The sequence below is a fragment of the Podarcis tiliguerta genome (assembly GCF_965153285.1).
Source record: "Podarcis tiliguerta genome assembly, chromosome: 3".
Taxonomy (NCBI): domain Eukaryota; kingdom Metazoa; phylum Chordata; class Lepidosauria; order Squamata; family Lacertidae; genus Podarcis; species Podarcis tiliguerta.
This window is the reverse complement of record NC_139536.1, coordinates 3,543,870-3,561,630: the sequence shown is the minus strand read 5'-3', so window position 1 is coordinate 3,561,630 and position 17,761 is coordinate 3,543,870. Positions and strand designations below refer to the sequence as shown.

Genomic DNA, 17,761 nt, shown 5'->3' with positions numbered 1-17,761 from the left:
CTCCTTCTTTGGAGGTCTTTAAGCAGAGGCTTGACAACCATATGTCAGGAGTGCTCTGATGGTGTTTCCTGCTTGGCAGGGGGTTGGACTCGATGGCCCTTGTGGTCTCTTCCAACTCTATGATTCTATTCTATGATTCAGTTACATGTTTTAAATGTGCATTGAATGGGATTAAAATGTATAGCGTAGATCACAGAATCATAGAATTGTAGGAAGGTAGCCCATCTAGGTCAGGGTTTCCCAAATGTAGGACTTCAGCTGTTGTTCAGCTAAGGTTCCCTTCATCCCTTGCCGCTGGTCCTGCTAGCTAGCTAGGGATGATGGGAGTTGTAGTCCAACAATAGCTGGAGATTCAGGTTTGGGAAACTCTGATCTGGGCTAACCTCCTGCAATGTGGGAACGTATCAACTAAAGAAGCGGTTCTCAACCTGTGGGTACCCAGATGATGTTGGACTACAACTCCCATCATCCTTGAGCTCTGGCCTTGCTAGCTGGGGTGATGGGAGTTGAAGTTCAACAACATCTGGGGACCCACAGGTTGAGAAAGGCTTAACTAAAGGATCCAAGACAGATGGCCATCCAGTCTCTGCTTAAAAACCTCCCCAGCTCCTTCAACCGTTCCTCATCAGGCTTGGTTTTCAGACCCTTGATCTCCCTCCTCTGCACACATTCAATATCCTTCTTAAACTGGGGTTCCCAGAACTGGACACAGGACTAACCTGGGGTCTGACCAAATTTGGGGCTTTACTGCATCTGATTTGGCAGTCTTGAGTGAAACGTCTAATGGATTTGTATGGACAACTTGGCCACTTACCCAGATGCTGGATAGCCCAAGAGACTTCCTGAGTCATGCTTTGATTTCAGGGCCTCAGGGTCTGAACCATGTTTTCTTTCTTTCTTTCTTTCTTTCTTTCTTTCTTTCTTTCTTTCTTTCTTTAAACTTTTATTTTGCTTTAAACAGGTACATATAAATATAGACAACCAAAATTACAAAGTAAAATTCCTTAATAGTAATTGGGGGGGGGGGACTACAAAAAACTACAAAAATGGGACGCGGGTGGCACTGTGGGTAAAAGCCTCAGCGCCTAGGGCTTGCCGATCAAAAGGTCGGCGGTTCGAATCCCCGCGGCGGGGTGCGCTCCCGTTGCTCGGTCCCAGCGCCTGCCAACCTAGCAGTTCGAAAGCACCCCCAGGGGCAAGTAGATAAATAGGGACCGCTTACCTGCGGGAAGGTAAACAGCATTCCGTGTGCGGCTCTGGCTCACCAGAGCAGCGATGTCACGCTGGCCACGTGACCCGGAAGTGTCTCCAGACAGCGCTGGCCCCCGGCCTCTTGAGTGAAATGGGCGCACAACCCTAGAGTCGGATACGACTGGCCCGTACGGGCAGGGGTACCTTTACCTTACAAAAAACTACAAAAAATATCGAAGCACATGACACAGAACATAAGCAACTATGGGAAAGATAAAAGAATAGAAAAAAGAAAAATAGGGGGGGAAAAGAAAAAGGAAAAGGAAGATGAGCCAAAGCAGGAAAGCTCATCTATTGTACACTTCCGTCAAGCTCACAACAGATTATTATTCTTATCAATTAACTCTATCTGCATTCCAAAGGAATCCCTCATCTTGGTATCAGGGCGCATTTCTCTATGCGGTGTCATTCTAAACATAGCCAGATCTTTCTTGCTGAGCCCTTGTCCCCTAAATAATTATTTAAATGTTCCCATTCTTCTTTCACCAATTTTTAATGTTTATCTCTTATTGCATCTGTCAGCTTTGCGAGCTCCAAGTACTCGCACAATTTGACTACCCATTCCTCTTTAGTGGGGGTATTTTTATCTTTCCAGTGTTTTGCCACCATAACCCTTGCTGCTGACGTTGCATACATAAATAGCCTAGTTTTGTTTTGGGGAATATTATCTGAAACCATTCCTAGTAAAAATTCTTCCGGTTTCTTGCTAAATCTCTTTATCTCTTCATAAATCATGTTCCAAAATCTTTGTATCTTTAGACAGGACCACCACATATGGTAGTATGTTCCTATCTGTTCCTTACATCACTAGCATTGAACCGTGTTGTCAATGGCATCGCAAAGAGCATGCGGTAAATCTCTTGACTCACAAGCCGAGCAATGTGTCTCTCTCTCTGTTGCAGGAAAAAACGGCAATTATCAACCCGAATTTTTAAGAGAGACCCGTCAGATCTCATCAGCGTGGTGAGTCCTTCCAGTGTCTGTCTCCAAGGGAGGTTTGGAAACGCCAGCCAGATGCTTCCCACATGCTAAGGCAGCCTTTGACAACCTGGTGCCCGTCAGAAGTTCTGAACTAGAACTCCCACCAGCCCTAGAACTCCCATCGTTTTCTTCCTTGTGATGGTTGCGGCTGATTGGAGATTTGGCCCCCCAACATTTGGAGGGTGGCATGTTGGGGAAGCATGGGGAGCCAGCTGGCATTTGTGACCAGCATGGTGGCAAGACTCTGAGCCCCCGCCCCAGTTATGCCTTTGATCTCTGAAATCCAACACCGGGTGGGTCTCCAGAATTTTAATGCACATTTGGTTTCCGAGCACAATTCAAAGTGTTGGTGCTGACCTTTAAAGCCCTAAATGGCCTCGGTCCAGTATCCCTGAAGGAGCATCTCCACCCCCATCGTTCAGCCCAGACACTGAGGTCCAGCTCCAAGGCCCTTCTGGCGGTTCCCTCATTGCGAGAAGCCAAGTTACAGGGAACCAGGCAGAGGGCCTTCTCGGTAGTGGCGCCCGCCCTGTGGAATGCCCTCCCATCAGATGTCAAAGCGATAAACAACTACCTGACATTCAGAAGACATCTGAAGGCAGCCCTGTTTAGGGAAGCTTTTAATGTTTGATGTATTACGGTATTTTGATGTTTTGCTGGAAGCCGCCCAGAGTGGCTGGGGAAGCCCAGCCAGATGGGCGGGGTCTAAATAATAATAATAATAATAATAATAATAATAATAATAGAATCATAGAATCATAGAGTTGGAAGAGACCACAAGGGCCATCGAGTCCAACCCCCTGCCAAGCAGGAAACACCATCAGAGCACTCCTGACATATGGTTGTCAAGCCTCTGCTTAAAGACCTCCAAAGAAGGAGACTCCACCACACTCCTTGGTAGCAAAACAACAACAACAACAACAACAACAACAAGAATGTTATGGCAAAATCTGGGTGCAAGGCTGCTCTGCCACCCAGCTCGTAGGACTAAGTCCGCGGGTCCCCGCGGAGGAAAATGAGTTCAGCCGGAGAGGAGCAAACTGCAGAAGATCCATGTTTATTGCGCAACAAGGTTCAAGGCGAGATTGAACAGCGAGAAAGGGGTGAAATGAACTTTTGAAACTTCCCTCCATGTCCCAGAATACAGTGCAAAATACATCCCAGTTACATCATGAATACATTAAGAAGAGGTTGGGTTACACAGATTACATCATGAATATATTAAGAAGAGGTTGGGTTACACAGGATTAACATATGGAGGAGGGAGGGGGGAATATGCAGAGCTGGAGATATGCGTAGATAAGCACATCCTGAGTCCCGGTGATGAGAAGACAATGGTCCATGTATGCATAGTCTGCCACCTGGCATTGCCCGTGGGAAGGCTTGGCAGAGTGATTTGACAGGATTAGGGTCTTAACACCTTGCTTGAGGGATTATGGAGGGCAGGGAAGGTGTCATGGAGTCCTAGAGAAATTGAGCAAATTGGCACGTTGATTTTCTATGACTTTTATAGATTTTAGTCCCTTTTGTCATTGACAATTGGAAATAAATGGATATATTGTAGCGAAGAAGGAGGTGAAGAAGACATGCCCCCCCTTCCGTATCAAACAACAACAACAACAACAACAATAATAATATTTGACTGAATGCCATGGATGTCAACCCTCCCGGTCACGTTTCTCTCTCGCCTCCCCCCCCCATCTCTCCTCCACCCAGACCACTTGGAGATTTTATTATTTTATTCTACAGTTGTACCTTGGTTCTCGAACAGAATCTGTTCCAGAAGTCAGTTCGACTTCAGAAACGTTCGAAAACCAAGGCACGGCTTCTGATTGGCTGCAGCCATTTTCTACATTCAGTCGGAAGCCGCGGAAGCCGACTCAAGACGTTTGGTTTCCGAAAAACGTTCGCAAACCGGGAGCCAAAATGTTCGAGGTTAAAGCTGTTCGAGAACCAAGGTACGGCTGTATTTGTTTGAGTCAGCCATTTAGAAGTTTTATTCCTTTATAAGAAAGCACCTAAAAGTTGCAGTCCTCAAGGCACCCAGGTTCCAAGGTACACAGGGCTTCAAAAGTCAGAACCGGCATCCTGACTTTTTGATAGCTTAGGAACAGGCTAGCAGACCTGTTTTATTTTTCTCTCCGGGTCTCTTCTCCTTTAGGGTGCTGCTGTGCATTTGAGTTGTTTGGTACTCCTGCGCTGTCTCTTAATCAGTTTTTTAAGCTGCCTGTGAGCATTGGAGGAGTCGGGAATACAAAACAAATAAGAATGTGTGCCTTTCTGCTGCTCCTTTGATAACCTAGACAGGTAAATCATTAACTCTTAGAGTCAACCTAGACGCTGCATGCGGCTTGCAATCTGTGACCTTAACTACAGTATTTTAAAAACACCAATTGCCAGTGGTGTTGGGTCTGTGTGTAACCCTAGCATGCAGTTAGGGGACTTTAACTATTAGGGCCGCCTCCCACTGGGGTCCCAGTTCAGACACATGTCTATTTATTCTGGCAGTTTTCATACTGGAAAAAGAGAAATCCACTTAATGGAAACTTCTTCCTTAGCCAATTTGCCAGCATTAAGGCCTTCAGTGTACAGTTGTGTGTGTGTGTGTGTGTATACATACACACACACAGCCTTAACCTAGATTGGCATTCACATCCCAAGAGGGTCTTGTTGCTTCCACTGCTGCAGCCTCCAGTTCCAAGACACCCCAAACATTACGTCTGCAGCGCAGCAGCTGGACTGATGACTGGGAGCGGCTGCCAAGACCACATAACACCGGTCTTGAAAGACCTACATTGGCTCCCAGTACGTATGGGGACGCGGGTGGCGCTGTGGGTAAAAGCCTCAGCGCCTAGGGCTTGCCGATCGAAAGGTCGGCGGTTCGAATCCCCGCGGCGGGGTGCGCTCCCGCTGTTCGGTCCCAGCGCCTGCCAACCTAGCAGTTCGAAAGCACCCCTGGGGGCAAGTAGATAAATAGGGACCGCTTACTAGCGGGAAGGTAAACGGCGTTTCCGTGTGCGGCTCTGGCTCACCAGAGCAGCGATGTCACGCTGGCCACGTGACCCGGAAGTGTCTGCGGACAGCGCTGGCCCCCGGCCTCTTTGAGTGAGATGGGCGCACAACCCTAGAGTCTGTCAAGACTGGCCCGTACGGGCAGGGGTACCTTTACCTTTACCTTTACGTTTCCGAGCACAATTCAAAGTGTTGGTGCTGACCTTTAAAGCCCTAAACGGCCTCAGTCCTGTATACCTGAAGGAGCGTCTCCACCCCCATCGTCTAGCCCGGACACTGAGGTCCAGCTCTGAGGGCCTTCTGGCGGTTCCCTCCCTGTGAGAAGCCAAGTTACAGGGAACCAGACAGAGGGCCTTCTTGGCTCAACTAAACAACTCAACAACAACAACAACAACAACAACAGTTTCTCCAACTATGTTCTCCACCCTGCACTCAAGGCCTGGAAAAAGTTTGGGAACCACGGATCTAACTCATTATTCTCTATCCCAGAGGGTTCTTAACCTGTGGTCCATGCCCCCCCCCCCGGAATTCCATGCATGGGCTTCAGGGGGTCCTTGAAGGAAATCAGCCCCCAGTGCATTAAAAATAAATTGCATCCAACATTTGTGTGTGCATGTGGTTTGTGCACACTTTTTTCCACGGAGGGGCTCTGCAGCCTCCATCGCATTCTCAAAGGGATCTGTGACCCCAAAAAGGTTAAGAGCTACTGGTCTGCTCTGGTTGGCAGCAGATCGTATTGGGTTCGAAACATGGTGTGTTGTCCCAGATATCGGTCATTGAACCTGGGACTTTCTATATGCAAAGCAGATGCTCTTGCTGTCAGTCCCGTTCCAAAGGCACAGTGGCGTAGCGTGGGTTGTCAGCACCCGGGGCAAGGCAAGTAATTTGCACCCCCTAACCCATGGATTTGCGCCCCCTAACCCTAACCCCCAGATGTTGCGCCCGGTGTGGCCGGCCCCCCTGCACCCCCCACGCTACGCCACTGCAAAGGCATTAGAAGGCACCGTTCTCCTGCCAGTGGTAATGTGGGTCGGCTCCTCTGGTTCCTCCGTTCCTCAGAAAGGCATGTTGAAGCTGGCGTTTGCCACTAAGTGGCAGCATATACTCAGCTCTGCGGTTTACCGTTCCTTTTGCTTGTGATTAAGAACAGGACAGGCTAGAGCAGCCAGATGCCTTTAAAATACACACACCCCAAGCCCAAGATGCATATAGGAAACTTAGAAGTTTGTGCAGGAGTCGCTGTTTGTGGGTGGCACCCAGTTGCATACTGCCAAATGCAGCTTGCAGAGTTCAGTTTGGACCTGGGCTTTTGCACAAGGAACCCACTTTCCCAAAAGCTTTTTTGTGCACTAGAAAGAGTAAAATGACAATTGTTTGGTGTGAAGCCTTGCAATCACGTACAATCATAGAATTGCAGAGCTGGGATGGACTCCGGGAGTCAAAAGTGCAAACAAACCGGGGCACCAGAGTGGCAAAGGATCATATGTGGTGTGTTTTCCAGGAAGTAACAGAGCAAGAAATGTACCCATCTCATTTTTAGGTGTCTGTCTCTTCTTATGGCGCAAAGCTATCCCACTCCACAAACATCTAAAGAGCCAATCGCACAGAATGGTGATAAGTGAATGTTTGGTTAACAGCACAGCTTAAATGAAGGCTGGGCAGTCTGATTTAGGGAACAACTCGCTTTCTCCTGGCAAATTTGGGCTCCAGGCTCATTACCCCCTCAGCCTCTTCCTTTTGCACCAGAAGGAGAAGGCAAGCACCCCTGAAATGGCCCTGGGAACAGCTGCTGCGCTTTGGAGCTCCAGTTCTGACTGAGCGTCCTTTGTTTTTTGCTCCAGAACCTCCCCCACAAAAAGCTGCTCTTTAAAGCTGAATTGGAGCAAACAGCAGTCCAAGGAAAACTCTTTCCGCCATGAAGGAAGCCCAGGTGTATTTTGTCTGGATGCAGCCACAGGAGACCTGCTTTCAGCAGGATGCCAAGGCCCCAGAGGTGTCACCTTATCCTTCAACTTTTTAAATTTTTCTTTCATTCCTTCTTACGCAGACGAGACTGGAAGACCGGATGAGCCCAGCTGAGAAGACCTTTGAAGATGGAGAGGTGCACAACAGTAAGTGGGCAGTATGAGAGGGGATTTCTCCATGCTTGAAATGTGCCGTTATAAGAGTGACTTGTTAGCATGTTGTCTTTCTGCAATAGATTCCAAGTATATCAAGCAAAGCAATAGAGTGGAATCTTGGTTCTCGAACTTAATCCGTTCTGAAAGTCCTTTCAACTCCCAAAACGTTCGAAAACCAAGGCGCGGATTCCGATTGGTGCAGGCACCCTGGAAACAATAGCCTACAGCCACATTGGATGTTTGGCTTCTGAAAAAAAAAACTTTCAAAAACCGGAACACTTACTTCCAGGTTTTCGGCGTTTGGGAGCCGATTTGTTCGTCAACTAAGCCGTTTGAGAACCAAGGTTTCACTGTATTCAATAATCCATTAGAATATAATAGTACAGTAAACAGTACAATTGCATATCTTCAAATAATAAACAAAGAGTTTCACTTAGCAATTACAACAATTACTAAACTGTAATCAATAAAAATAATGGCAAGTCACAATGTATAAAACCACAATGTATAAAACCACAAAACCATGTGACAGGATCAAATTGAGAAACAAGGACACACTAATTATATCTATCATCTATCTATCTATCTATCTATCTATCTATCTATCTATCTATCTATCATCTATCGATCTCTATCTATCTATCTATCTATCTATCTATCTCTATCTATCTATCTATCTATCTATCTATCTATCTATCTATCTATCTATATCTATCTATCATCTATCTATCATCTATCTATCTATCTATCTATCTATCTATCTATCTATCTATCTATCATCTATCTATCTATCTATCATCTATCTATCTATCATCTATCTATCATCTATCTATCTATCTATCTATCTATCTATCATCTATCTATCTATATCATCTATCTATCATCTATCTATCTATCTATCTATCTATCTATCTATCATCTATCTATCATCTATCTATCTATCTATCTATCTATCATCTATCTATCTATCATCTATCTATCTATCTATCTATCTATCTATCTATCTATCTATCATCTATCTATCTATCTATCTACCTACCTATCCTCTTTTCTCTCCCCATGGGACCAGACCCATGAATGGATCGGTTTGATCGGTTTGATCTTCTTGCAGTCCATGGGACTCTCAAGAGTCTCCTCTAGCACCATAATTCAAAAGCATCAATTCTTCGGCGATCAGCCTTCTACTGCTTCTAGTGAGAGCCAGTGTGGTGTAGTGGTTAAGAGCGGTGGACTCGTAATCTGGGGAACCGGGTTCGCATCTCCGCTCCTCCACATGCAGCTGCTGGGTGACCTTGGGCCAGTCACACTTCTCTGAAGTCTCTCAGCCCCACTCACCTCACAGAGTGTTTGTTGTGGGGGAGGAAGGAAAGGAGAATGTGAACCGCTTTGAGACTCCTTTGGGGAGTGATAAAGCGGGATATCAAATCCAAACTCTTCTTCTCTCAAAGTCATGGTCTGGGAAAGGCTCCTAGGGCTGGATGTTGGCGCAAGACAGGTGGCGAAAGCCTTTCTCATCCGCAGGAGCGTGAGAAAGTGTTTTGCTTGACACCCCCCAGCCCGTCTCTCCGCACCTTTGGCCGGGAACTCAGGGCAGCCGGCAGCAAAGGGGAAAGCTCTTTTTCCTGTTGGAACAATAGCCTCCCATCTGCAAATAGCTCGAGGCTTTGCAGGCAAACGGTGCGCCTGTTTCCGCACACACATGCGCTTCCCTTCCAGTCTTGGAGTCGGTGTCTGAGGCAGCGGCTTCTCAGCTTTCAGAAAGTGAAAGCTCTTTCGGATCAGCCCCAGACTCGTTTGCTTTGCCTACGATTACGGGGAGAAAACAAAGGCCTCTGCTTCAATGCTCCCTATAGCTCAGATAATATTCTTTGCTGCGTACTGACAGCGAATGCCCCAGGGTGTTCCATATCACAAGTCTCGATGGCAGAGGGCAGATTTCCCCACAGATTTGCTCCGCTTATAGAGCCTAATCAGGGCATCTCCTGTTTAAACCTGATATAGATAATGTTTGCTGAACCTAAGCTCTCAACTGAAACTCAGTGTAGACTCTTTCAGGTGAACTTTGCTAAACCTGAGCTGCTGCGCCGCCTTCTATTTTGATCAGGCAGCTCAGGTTTTGCAAGACTTCATTGTTTCAGCAAGGCTGCAGTTTTCAGCAGACTTACTTGTCCAATGCAACTCAGCAGGACTCTCTGAGTAAACATGCAAAGGGGCCATATTGTAAGGGGCTAGGGGCTTTTCGCTACTTCCTCTTATCCCGCTGCTCAAAAGTGTGCAATCGGAGCAAATGGCAATCCGGGTTTTCTCTGTATTGATGTTTGTTCCGATTTAGCACTGAAGAGCAGGTTTTCCCTGGGAACAGGAACAGGGCAAGGGGGAAACCACTCATGCCCTAATTTGGATAGTGGTTTGCTTTGACTTAGCATGTTGTTTAGTTGTTCAGTCATGTCCAACTCTTCATGACCCCCTGGACCAGAGCACGCCAGGCACTCCTGTCTTCCACTGCCACCCGCAGTTTGGTCAGATTCATGTTTGTAGCTTCGAGAACACTGTCTAACCATCTCGTCCTCTGTCATCCCCTTCTCCTTGTGCCCTCCATCTTTCCCAACATCAGGGTCTTTTCCAGTGAGTCTTCTCTTCTCATGAGGTGGCCAAAGTATTGGAGCCTCAGCTTCACGACCTGTCCTTCCAGTGAGCACTCAGGGCTGATTTTCTTAAGAATGGATGCGTTTGATCTTCTTGCAGTCCATGGGACTCTCAAGAGTCTCCTCCAGCACCATAATTCAAAAGCGTCAATTCTTCGGCGATCAGCCTTCTTTATGGTCCAGCTCTCACTTCCATACATCACTACTGGGAAAACCATAGCTTTAACTATACGGACCTTTGTTGGCAAGGTGATGTCTCTACTCTTTAAAATGCTGTCTAGGTTTGACATTGCTTTCCTCCCAAGAAGCAGGTGTCTCTTAGCATAGGGTTAGTCAAATGGGTTAGTCAAATGGGTCAGCTCTGGTTTCTCTCATAGTTCCAGTCTTCATTTCCATATCAGTTCACTTAAAAAAAAAAAAAATCGTCATGCAAGCTACTAGCATTTTAGTGTGAATTTTTCCAAAATACATATTTTCCCCAAAAAGCAATTTCCTGCAGTACAGGGCCGTCTTTACCCGGGGGTGCAAGGGGTGCAAGGCACCCAGGCGCTGAATTCAGGGGGGGGGGGAGTGCCAAATGTATACCTACTGCATACCAGTCCCTCTCGATTGCCGGCAGTGAAAAGCAATGGAGCGGAAGTCCCTCTCCCCCCGTCTCTCTGTTAGTCCGTAGCGTCAAATAATCCCGACGAGTAAGGAAACAAAAGCAGTTTTTCTTGCTGTGTCGTTGTTACAAGTGAACGACCCCCCCAAAAAAAGTTCAACAACTTTTTTGAGTTTGCCCCCTAAAAAGGCCAACAACTTTGGCTTCCCCCATCCCAAAAAGCTCAATAAAAGTTAATTTGGGGGCGACTAAACTAAATTTGGGGGCGCTGGGCGGATCTTTGCACCCTGGCAGCACATATGCTAAAGACGGCCCTGCTACAGTCTAGTACATTTGTGTGTATTATTTTCACCAACATGGGTCTTTCAATGTACACTTCACCCCAGGATATGCCGTTTTCGGGTGGTGCTGTGGGTTAAAGCACAGAGCCTAGGACTTGCCGATCAGAAGGTCGGTGGTTCGAATCCCTGTGATGGGGTGAGCTCCCGTTGCTCGGTCGCTGCTCCTGCCAACCTAGCAGTTCGAAAGCACGTCAAAGTGCAAGTAGATAAATAGGTACCACTCCAGCGGGAAGGCAAACGGTGTTTCCGTGTGCTGCTCTGGTTCACCAGAAGCAGCTTAGTCATGCTGGCCACATGAACCAGAAACTGTACGCCAGCTCCCTCAGCCAATAAAGCGAGATGAGCGCCGCAACCCCAGAGTCGGCCACGACTGGACCTAATGCTCAGGGGTCCCTTTACCTTTACCTTTATACATCACTTAGCTTGAGAACTGCATTGCAAGATTTAGAGAAGTCTGCTTTTCAAAGGGCGCCTGTGTTTTTGGTCTGCTTTTTATTTTGGAAATAGCAAATCGGTTTGGTTCGCTTTTAAGTGAGAACAGAACCCAATTCGCTCCACCCCTCATCCCTAACCTAGCAAATCCCTTCAGCAAAGCTCCTCTGCTAAGTACGCCTTCACACACCTATTTTTATTTAGTCAATTTCTTATCCTGCCTTCTAACGTGAACGTTATTTCTTCCAAGGTGGCAAGCACGTTTTTTTAAAAAAAACAAGGCCAAATTAAATGCAGAAGAACTGCAGAAACAAAACAGAACTGTAAAGGTCACGAGAACAATAAAAACAGCAATAAACCCATAAAACACTGAAAGCAGCCGGCAAATGAAAGCATCCAGCCTTTGAAAGCCACAGCCAAATAAATCTGTTTCCATGTGGTGCCTGAAACTTGTAGGGGGAGGCCATTTGCAAGGGGGGCATTTTTTTTAAGAAGCAGAAAACCAGCACTGAGAAAGCCCAGTTTTCTGTCTCCACCTGCCAAATCCCATGGAGATGGGAGGCAGGGAACCCTAAGAACGACTTCCTCGGATGACCTTAATGCCTGGGGCATCTCAGGCGGAAGCGAGCAATTCTTGGCTACTTCCAGGCAGCTGACCGGCTCACGCGAAACTTGCACAGGGGTTAAACGGTGTCATTCACTTACAGAGCATTCCTCTTGTTACACACACCATTGCAAGCTAGTGGCTGTTATCCTTTCCAGCACCATTTCCCATCGCTGTTCTTACCAGACTTTTTGGGCTTCGGGAAGCGGCAGAGTGACTGCGCTACCTTGGAAATGGGGGACCTCTCCTTCTCTGGAGGTTTTTAAGCAGAGGTTTGGGGGGGGGGACCCTCCAGCCAAAGATGCTTTAGCTGTGATTCCTCAGCGGCTTTTGATACAATCGACCATAACATCCTTCTGGACCGTGTAGAGGGGCTGGGAGCTGGGGGCACTGTCATACAGTGGTTCCGCTCCTTCCTCCTGGGCCGTGTTCAGAAAGTGGTGGTGGGGGATGAGTGTTCAGACCCCTGGGCTCTCACTTGTGGGGTGCCTCAGGGTTCCGTCCTCTCCCCCATGCTTTTCAACATCTACATGCAGCCGCTGGGAGAGATCATCAGGAGGTTTGGGCTGGGTGTTCATCAGTATGCGGATGATACCCAGCTCTACCTCTCTTTCAAATCAGAACCAGTGAAGGCGGTGACGGTCCTGTGTGAGTGTCTGGAGGCGGTTGGAGGATGGATGGCGGCTAATGGATTGAGGTTGAATCCTGACAAGACAGAAGTACTGTTTGTGGGGGGACAGGAGGTGGGCGGGTGTGGAGGACTCCCTGGTCCTGAATGGGGTAACTGTTCCCCTGAAGGACCAGGTGTACAGCCTGGGAGTCATTTTGGAGGCGCAGGTCAATTCTGTGTCCAGGGCAGCTGTTTATCAGCTCCATCTGGAACACAGGCTGAGACCCTTCCTGCCCGCAGACTGTCTCGCCGGAGTGGTGCATGCTCTGGTTATCTGCAATGCGGTCTACGCGGGGCTACCTTTGAAGGTGACCCGGAAACTGCAATTAAGCCAGAATGTGGCAGCTAGACTGGTGACTGGGAGTGGCTGCCGAAACCACACAACACCGGTCTTGAAAGACCTACATTGGCTCCCAGTACGTTTCCGAGCACAATTCACAGTGTTGGTGTTGACCTTTAAAGCCCTAAACGGCCTCGGTCCAGTATATCTGAAGGAGCGTCTCCATCGTTCTGCCTGGACATTGAAGTCCAGGACAGAGGACCTTCTGGCGGTTCCCTCCCTGTGATAAGCAAAGCTACAGGGAACCAGGCAGAGGGCCTTCTCGGTGGTGGCACCTGCCCTGTGGAACGCCCTCCCACCAGATGTCAAAGAGATAAACAACTACCTGAGAATTAGAAGGCATCTGAAGGCAGCCCTGTTCAGGGAAGTGGCCAGCCATAGTTTAACTACATATGTCAGGGGTGTCCAAACTTTTTTCAAAGAGGGCCAGGATTGATGAAGTGAACATGTGTGAGGGCTGACCAAAGAGTTGTTGAGCTTTTCTTAGGATAGAAGTTGTTGAGCTTTTTGAAGGATTCCACCACCCCCCAGAAAATAAACTGCTGCAGGGTCCACATTAAACCAACTGGCAGGCCGGATTAGGCCCCCAGGCCTGACTTTGCACATGCCTAAATGTGGTTCTTCCACTCCCACATGTTGCCGCCGAATCTCCTGTTGGCATTGCTCATAGCCACACGTTACCTCCTGGTGATGTCATAAGCCTTGCAAAGTGGTTTCCTGAGCCTGACCACTATGGCGGCGGGTGTGTGCGTGTGTGCGCGCCAGAAAGCGGCTGGCAAGCATGGCTCCCTCTTCTCTAGCCGTGGGCGAGTCAGAAACCTGTCCCATGGGAGTCAAGAAACCAGGGAGTTGTGTGCACTCAGTTCCTGGAAGGCGATGAGAGATAAGATAGCGAGAGGGAACATCGAAACAACATCTCCTGGCAGCCGAGGAAGGCAGGTGGATCCTGGCTGGGAGCTTATTCGATTCTGACATATTTATTGATTGGTTTTATTCCACCAGCCCATCAGTCAATCGGTCAACTGACTTTTTAATGAGTGTCTCAAGGCAGTTTGCAGACACGCCATAAAAACAGTTAATATAGTTTTCGAAACCATGCAAAAAAAGCAAACCGAAGAAAGGTTTTTTAAGCAACGCAGGATGAATATATAAGGCTAGAGACCTTTCCACCCAAGAAATAAAAAATGCCTTCAGTTGTTTGCAAAAAAGGACAGATTGTGGACACCCATTGTTTCTCACCAGGGATGGTTTTCCACAGAGCAGGGGCAACCACACAGAAAGCCCTGCTCAGAGTTGCTGTGGAGCCAGGAGTCTGATATTTTAGGGACCGGCCGGCGGCAGCACTCTCCTTCAGAACACTTCCCACGAACTCCATGGAACATTTAATAATTGGGGGGGGGGGGGAATAAGGGGTCGTATTCCGATGAGGATGGTATTGTGCAGACACTGTACAAAACTTGGAAGGCAGAGCAGGGCCGAGTCCACAGTAAAATGCCATGTGGAAGTACAGCCATACCTTGGTTGTCAAACGCCTTGGTACTCGTCCGTTTTGGCTCCCAAATGCCTCAAACCTGGAAGCGAGTGTTCTGGTTTGCGAACGTTCTTCTGAGGCTTCCAGCCGAGTGCAGAAAGCTCCTGCAGCCAATTGGAAGCCGTGTCTTGGTTTTCAAACATTTTCGGAAGTCGAACGGACTTCCAGAACAGATTCCGTTCGACAACCAAGGTACAAGTGTATCTTACACATTATTTGGAAGTGAGTCCTACTGATTTAATGGAATGGCGGCCTAAACTACCGTATTTTTCGCTCTATAAGACGCACCAGACCACAAGACGCACCTAGTTTTTGGAGGAGGAAAACAAGAAAAAAAATATTCTGAATCTCAGAAGCCAGAACAACAAGAGGGATCACTGCACAGCGAAAGCAGCGATCCCTCTTGCTGTTCTGGCTTCTGGGATAGCTGCGCAGCCTGCATTCACGCCATAAGACGCACACACATTTCCCCTTACTTTTTAGGAGGGAAAAAGTGAGTCTTATAGAGCAAAAAATACGGTACATCACTTCCCATTTCCCAGACATTTTAATTCCTCCCTGGACCTGCTGCTTAGGTGCAGCTGCCATATTCCCCCCTCTGTAGTTAAAGGCCATCTCTGCCATTAGCAGAACCTAATTTAGGGCATGTTCTAGATTGGGATGTTGGGTAATGACGACTCTGTGAAGTTCCACAGCTGGCCCACGTTTACAACGAAGCCTTCAATCCACCCCTGTAATCATAGAGCTGGAATGGGACCCCAAGGGTCATCCAGCCCAACCCCCTACAATGCAGGAATCTCAGCTAAAGCATCCCCGACAGATGGCCACCCAACCTCTGCTTAAAAACCTCCAAGGAAGGAGAGTCCATCACTTTCTGAGGGAGGCCATTCCACTGGTGGGCGGAAAGTTCTTCTGAATGTTTAGTCGGAATCTACTTTCTTGCCATTTGAACCCATCGGATTGGGTCCTCCACACCAGAGCAGCAGAAATCTGGCTTGCTCCACCTCCCATGGGACGGCCCTTTGGTTATTTGATGGTGGCTCTTGTCCCGCTTCTCAGGCCGCTCTGCAGGATCCAAGTAATAATAATAATAATAATAATAATAACAATAATAATTTATTATTTGTACCCCGCCCATCTGGCTGGATTTCCCCAGCCACTCTGGGCGGCTTCCAAATACATTAAAATGTCACACATTAAAAACTTCCCTGAAGTCTTCTAAATGTTAGGTAGTTGTTTATCTCTTTGGTGAGAGGGCATTCCACAGGGAGGGCACCACCACCGAGAAGGCCCTCTGCCTGGTTCTCTGTAACTTGGCTTCTCACAAAGAGGCAACTGCCAGAAGGCCCTCGGAGCTGGACCTCAGTGTCCGGGCAGAACGATGGGGGGCCTCAGGTATACTGGACCGAGGCTGTTTAGGACTTTAAAGGTCAGCACTTTGAATTGTGCTTGGAAACGTACTGGGAGCCAATGTAGGTCTTTCAGGACCAGTGTCATATGGTCTCGGCGGCCGCTCCAAGTCACCAGTCTAGCTGCCGCGTTCTGGATTAGTTGTAGTTTCCAGGTCACCTTCAAAGGTAGCCCCACATAGAGTGCATTGCAGTAGTCCAAGCGGGAGATAACCAAAGCATGCACTACTCTGGCGAGACACCCCGTGGTCAGATAGTGTCTCAGCCTGCGTACCAGCTGGAGCTGGGAGATGGCTGCCCTGGACACAGAATTGACCTGTGTCTCCATGGACAGCGGTGAGTCCAAAATGACCCCCAGGCTGCACACCTGGTCCTTCAGGGCCACAGTTACCCCATTCAGGACCAGGGAGTACCCCACACCCACCCGCCTCCTGTCCCCCCACAAACAGTACTTCTGTCTTGTCAGGATTCAACCTCAATCTGTTAGCTGCCATCCATCCTCCAACCAACTCCAGACACTCACACAGGACATTCACCGCCTTTACTGGTTCTGATCTGAAAGAGAGGTAGAGCTGGGTATCATCCGCATACTGATGGACACCCAGCCCAAACCCCCTGATGATCTCTCCCAGCGGCTGCATGTAGATGTTAAAAAGCATGGGGGAGAGGAGGGAACCCTGTGGCTCTGGGGTGATGGTCAGGCAAGCACATTCCCGCCCCCCAAGTTAACGGCCCTTTTGTGCACTCATGAATATGAGTGCTGTGGTGGGCTTCCCCCTCTTGGAGGGTCTCTCCGGCATAAGTCCCGAGATGCCTCTGCCTGCCGCGAGCATAAGGCGATTGGAATCTATTTAACGTGGATTATCCGCCAGATGGAGACGGTGGCTTTAAGGGGACATCTGGGTGATTCCGGCTAGGCTGGGGCCAGGGGCGAGATGGCGGCAGCCTGCCCCAACCTGGTGCCCCCCACATGTTCTGGACAGTTGTGCTGGCGGGGGGCGGTGATGGGAGCCATAGCCCCACGCATCAGGAGGGGCGTCTGGTTGGGGAAGACTGGGCTACGCATTGGGAGGAGATTTCCCTGGAACAGAAAAGGGGCTTTACTTTCACCTCTCCACCCCCCACTCCCAGCCCAGCTTTCAGACCTTTTTGATCTTTATCCCTGAGTTCACAGAGAGCAAATAGAACAATCCCTTTAACTCCCTGCAGGCAGCCGTTTTTAATTCTCGGGGCAGAAAGCCTGAAGCACAGACCACATTGTAGGTGGAGGGTGGCAGGGCAGAGAGTCATTCGGATTTTGTTTCAGAGACATCAGAGACGCTGTAGTGTGGTTGTTGTTGTTTAGTTGTGTCCGACTCTTCGTGACCCCCTGGACCAGAGCACGCCAGGCACTCCTGTCTTCCACTGCCTCCCACAGTTTGGTCCAATTCATGCTGGTAGCTTCGAGAACACTGTCCCTCCACCTCGTCCTCTGTCGTCCCCTTCTCCTTGTGCCCTCCATCTTTCCCAACATCAGGGTCTTCTCCAGGGAGTCTTCTCTTCTCAGGAGGTGGCCAGAGGATTAGAGCCTCAGCTTCAGGATCTGTCCTTCCAGTGAGCACTCAGGGCTGATTTCCTTCAGAATGGATAGGTTTGATCTTCTTGCAGTCCATGGGACTCTCAAGAGTCTCCTCCAGCACCATAATTCAAAAGCATCAATTCTTCGGCGATCAGCCTTCTTTATGGTCCAGCTCTCACTTCCATATATCACTACTGGGAAAACCATAGCTTTAACTATACGAACCTTTGTTGGCAAGGTGATGTCTCTGCTTTTTTAAGATG

General features: G+C 48.4%; 1 protein-coding gene across 1 annotated transcript in view; it reads left to right on the top strand.

Moving 5' to 3' along the window:
* The window catches only part of LOC310673942 (uncharacterized protein), an 81,182-nt gene that overhangs the window by 43,720 nt on the left and 19,701 nt on the right, over nt 1-17,761 (top strand). The window contains exons 4-5 of the mRNA XM_083432789.1: nt 2,154-2,214; nt 7,292-7,355. Coding sequence (XP_083288915.1) covers nt 2,154-2,214; nt 7,292-7,355 — 125 coding nt within the window. The remainder of the gene's footprint in view (nt 1-2,153; nt 2,215-7,291; nt 7,356-17,761) is intronic.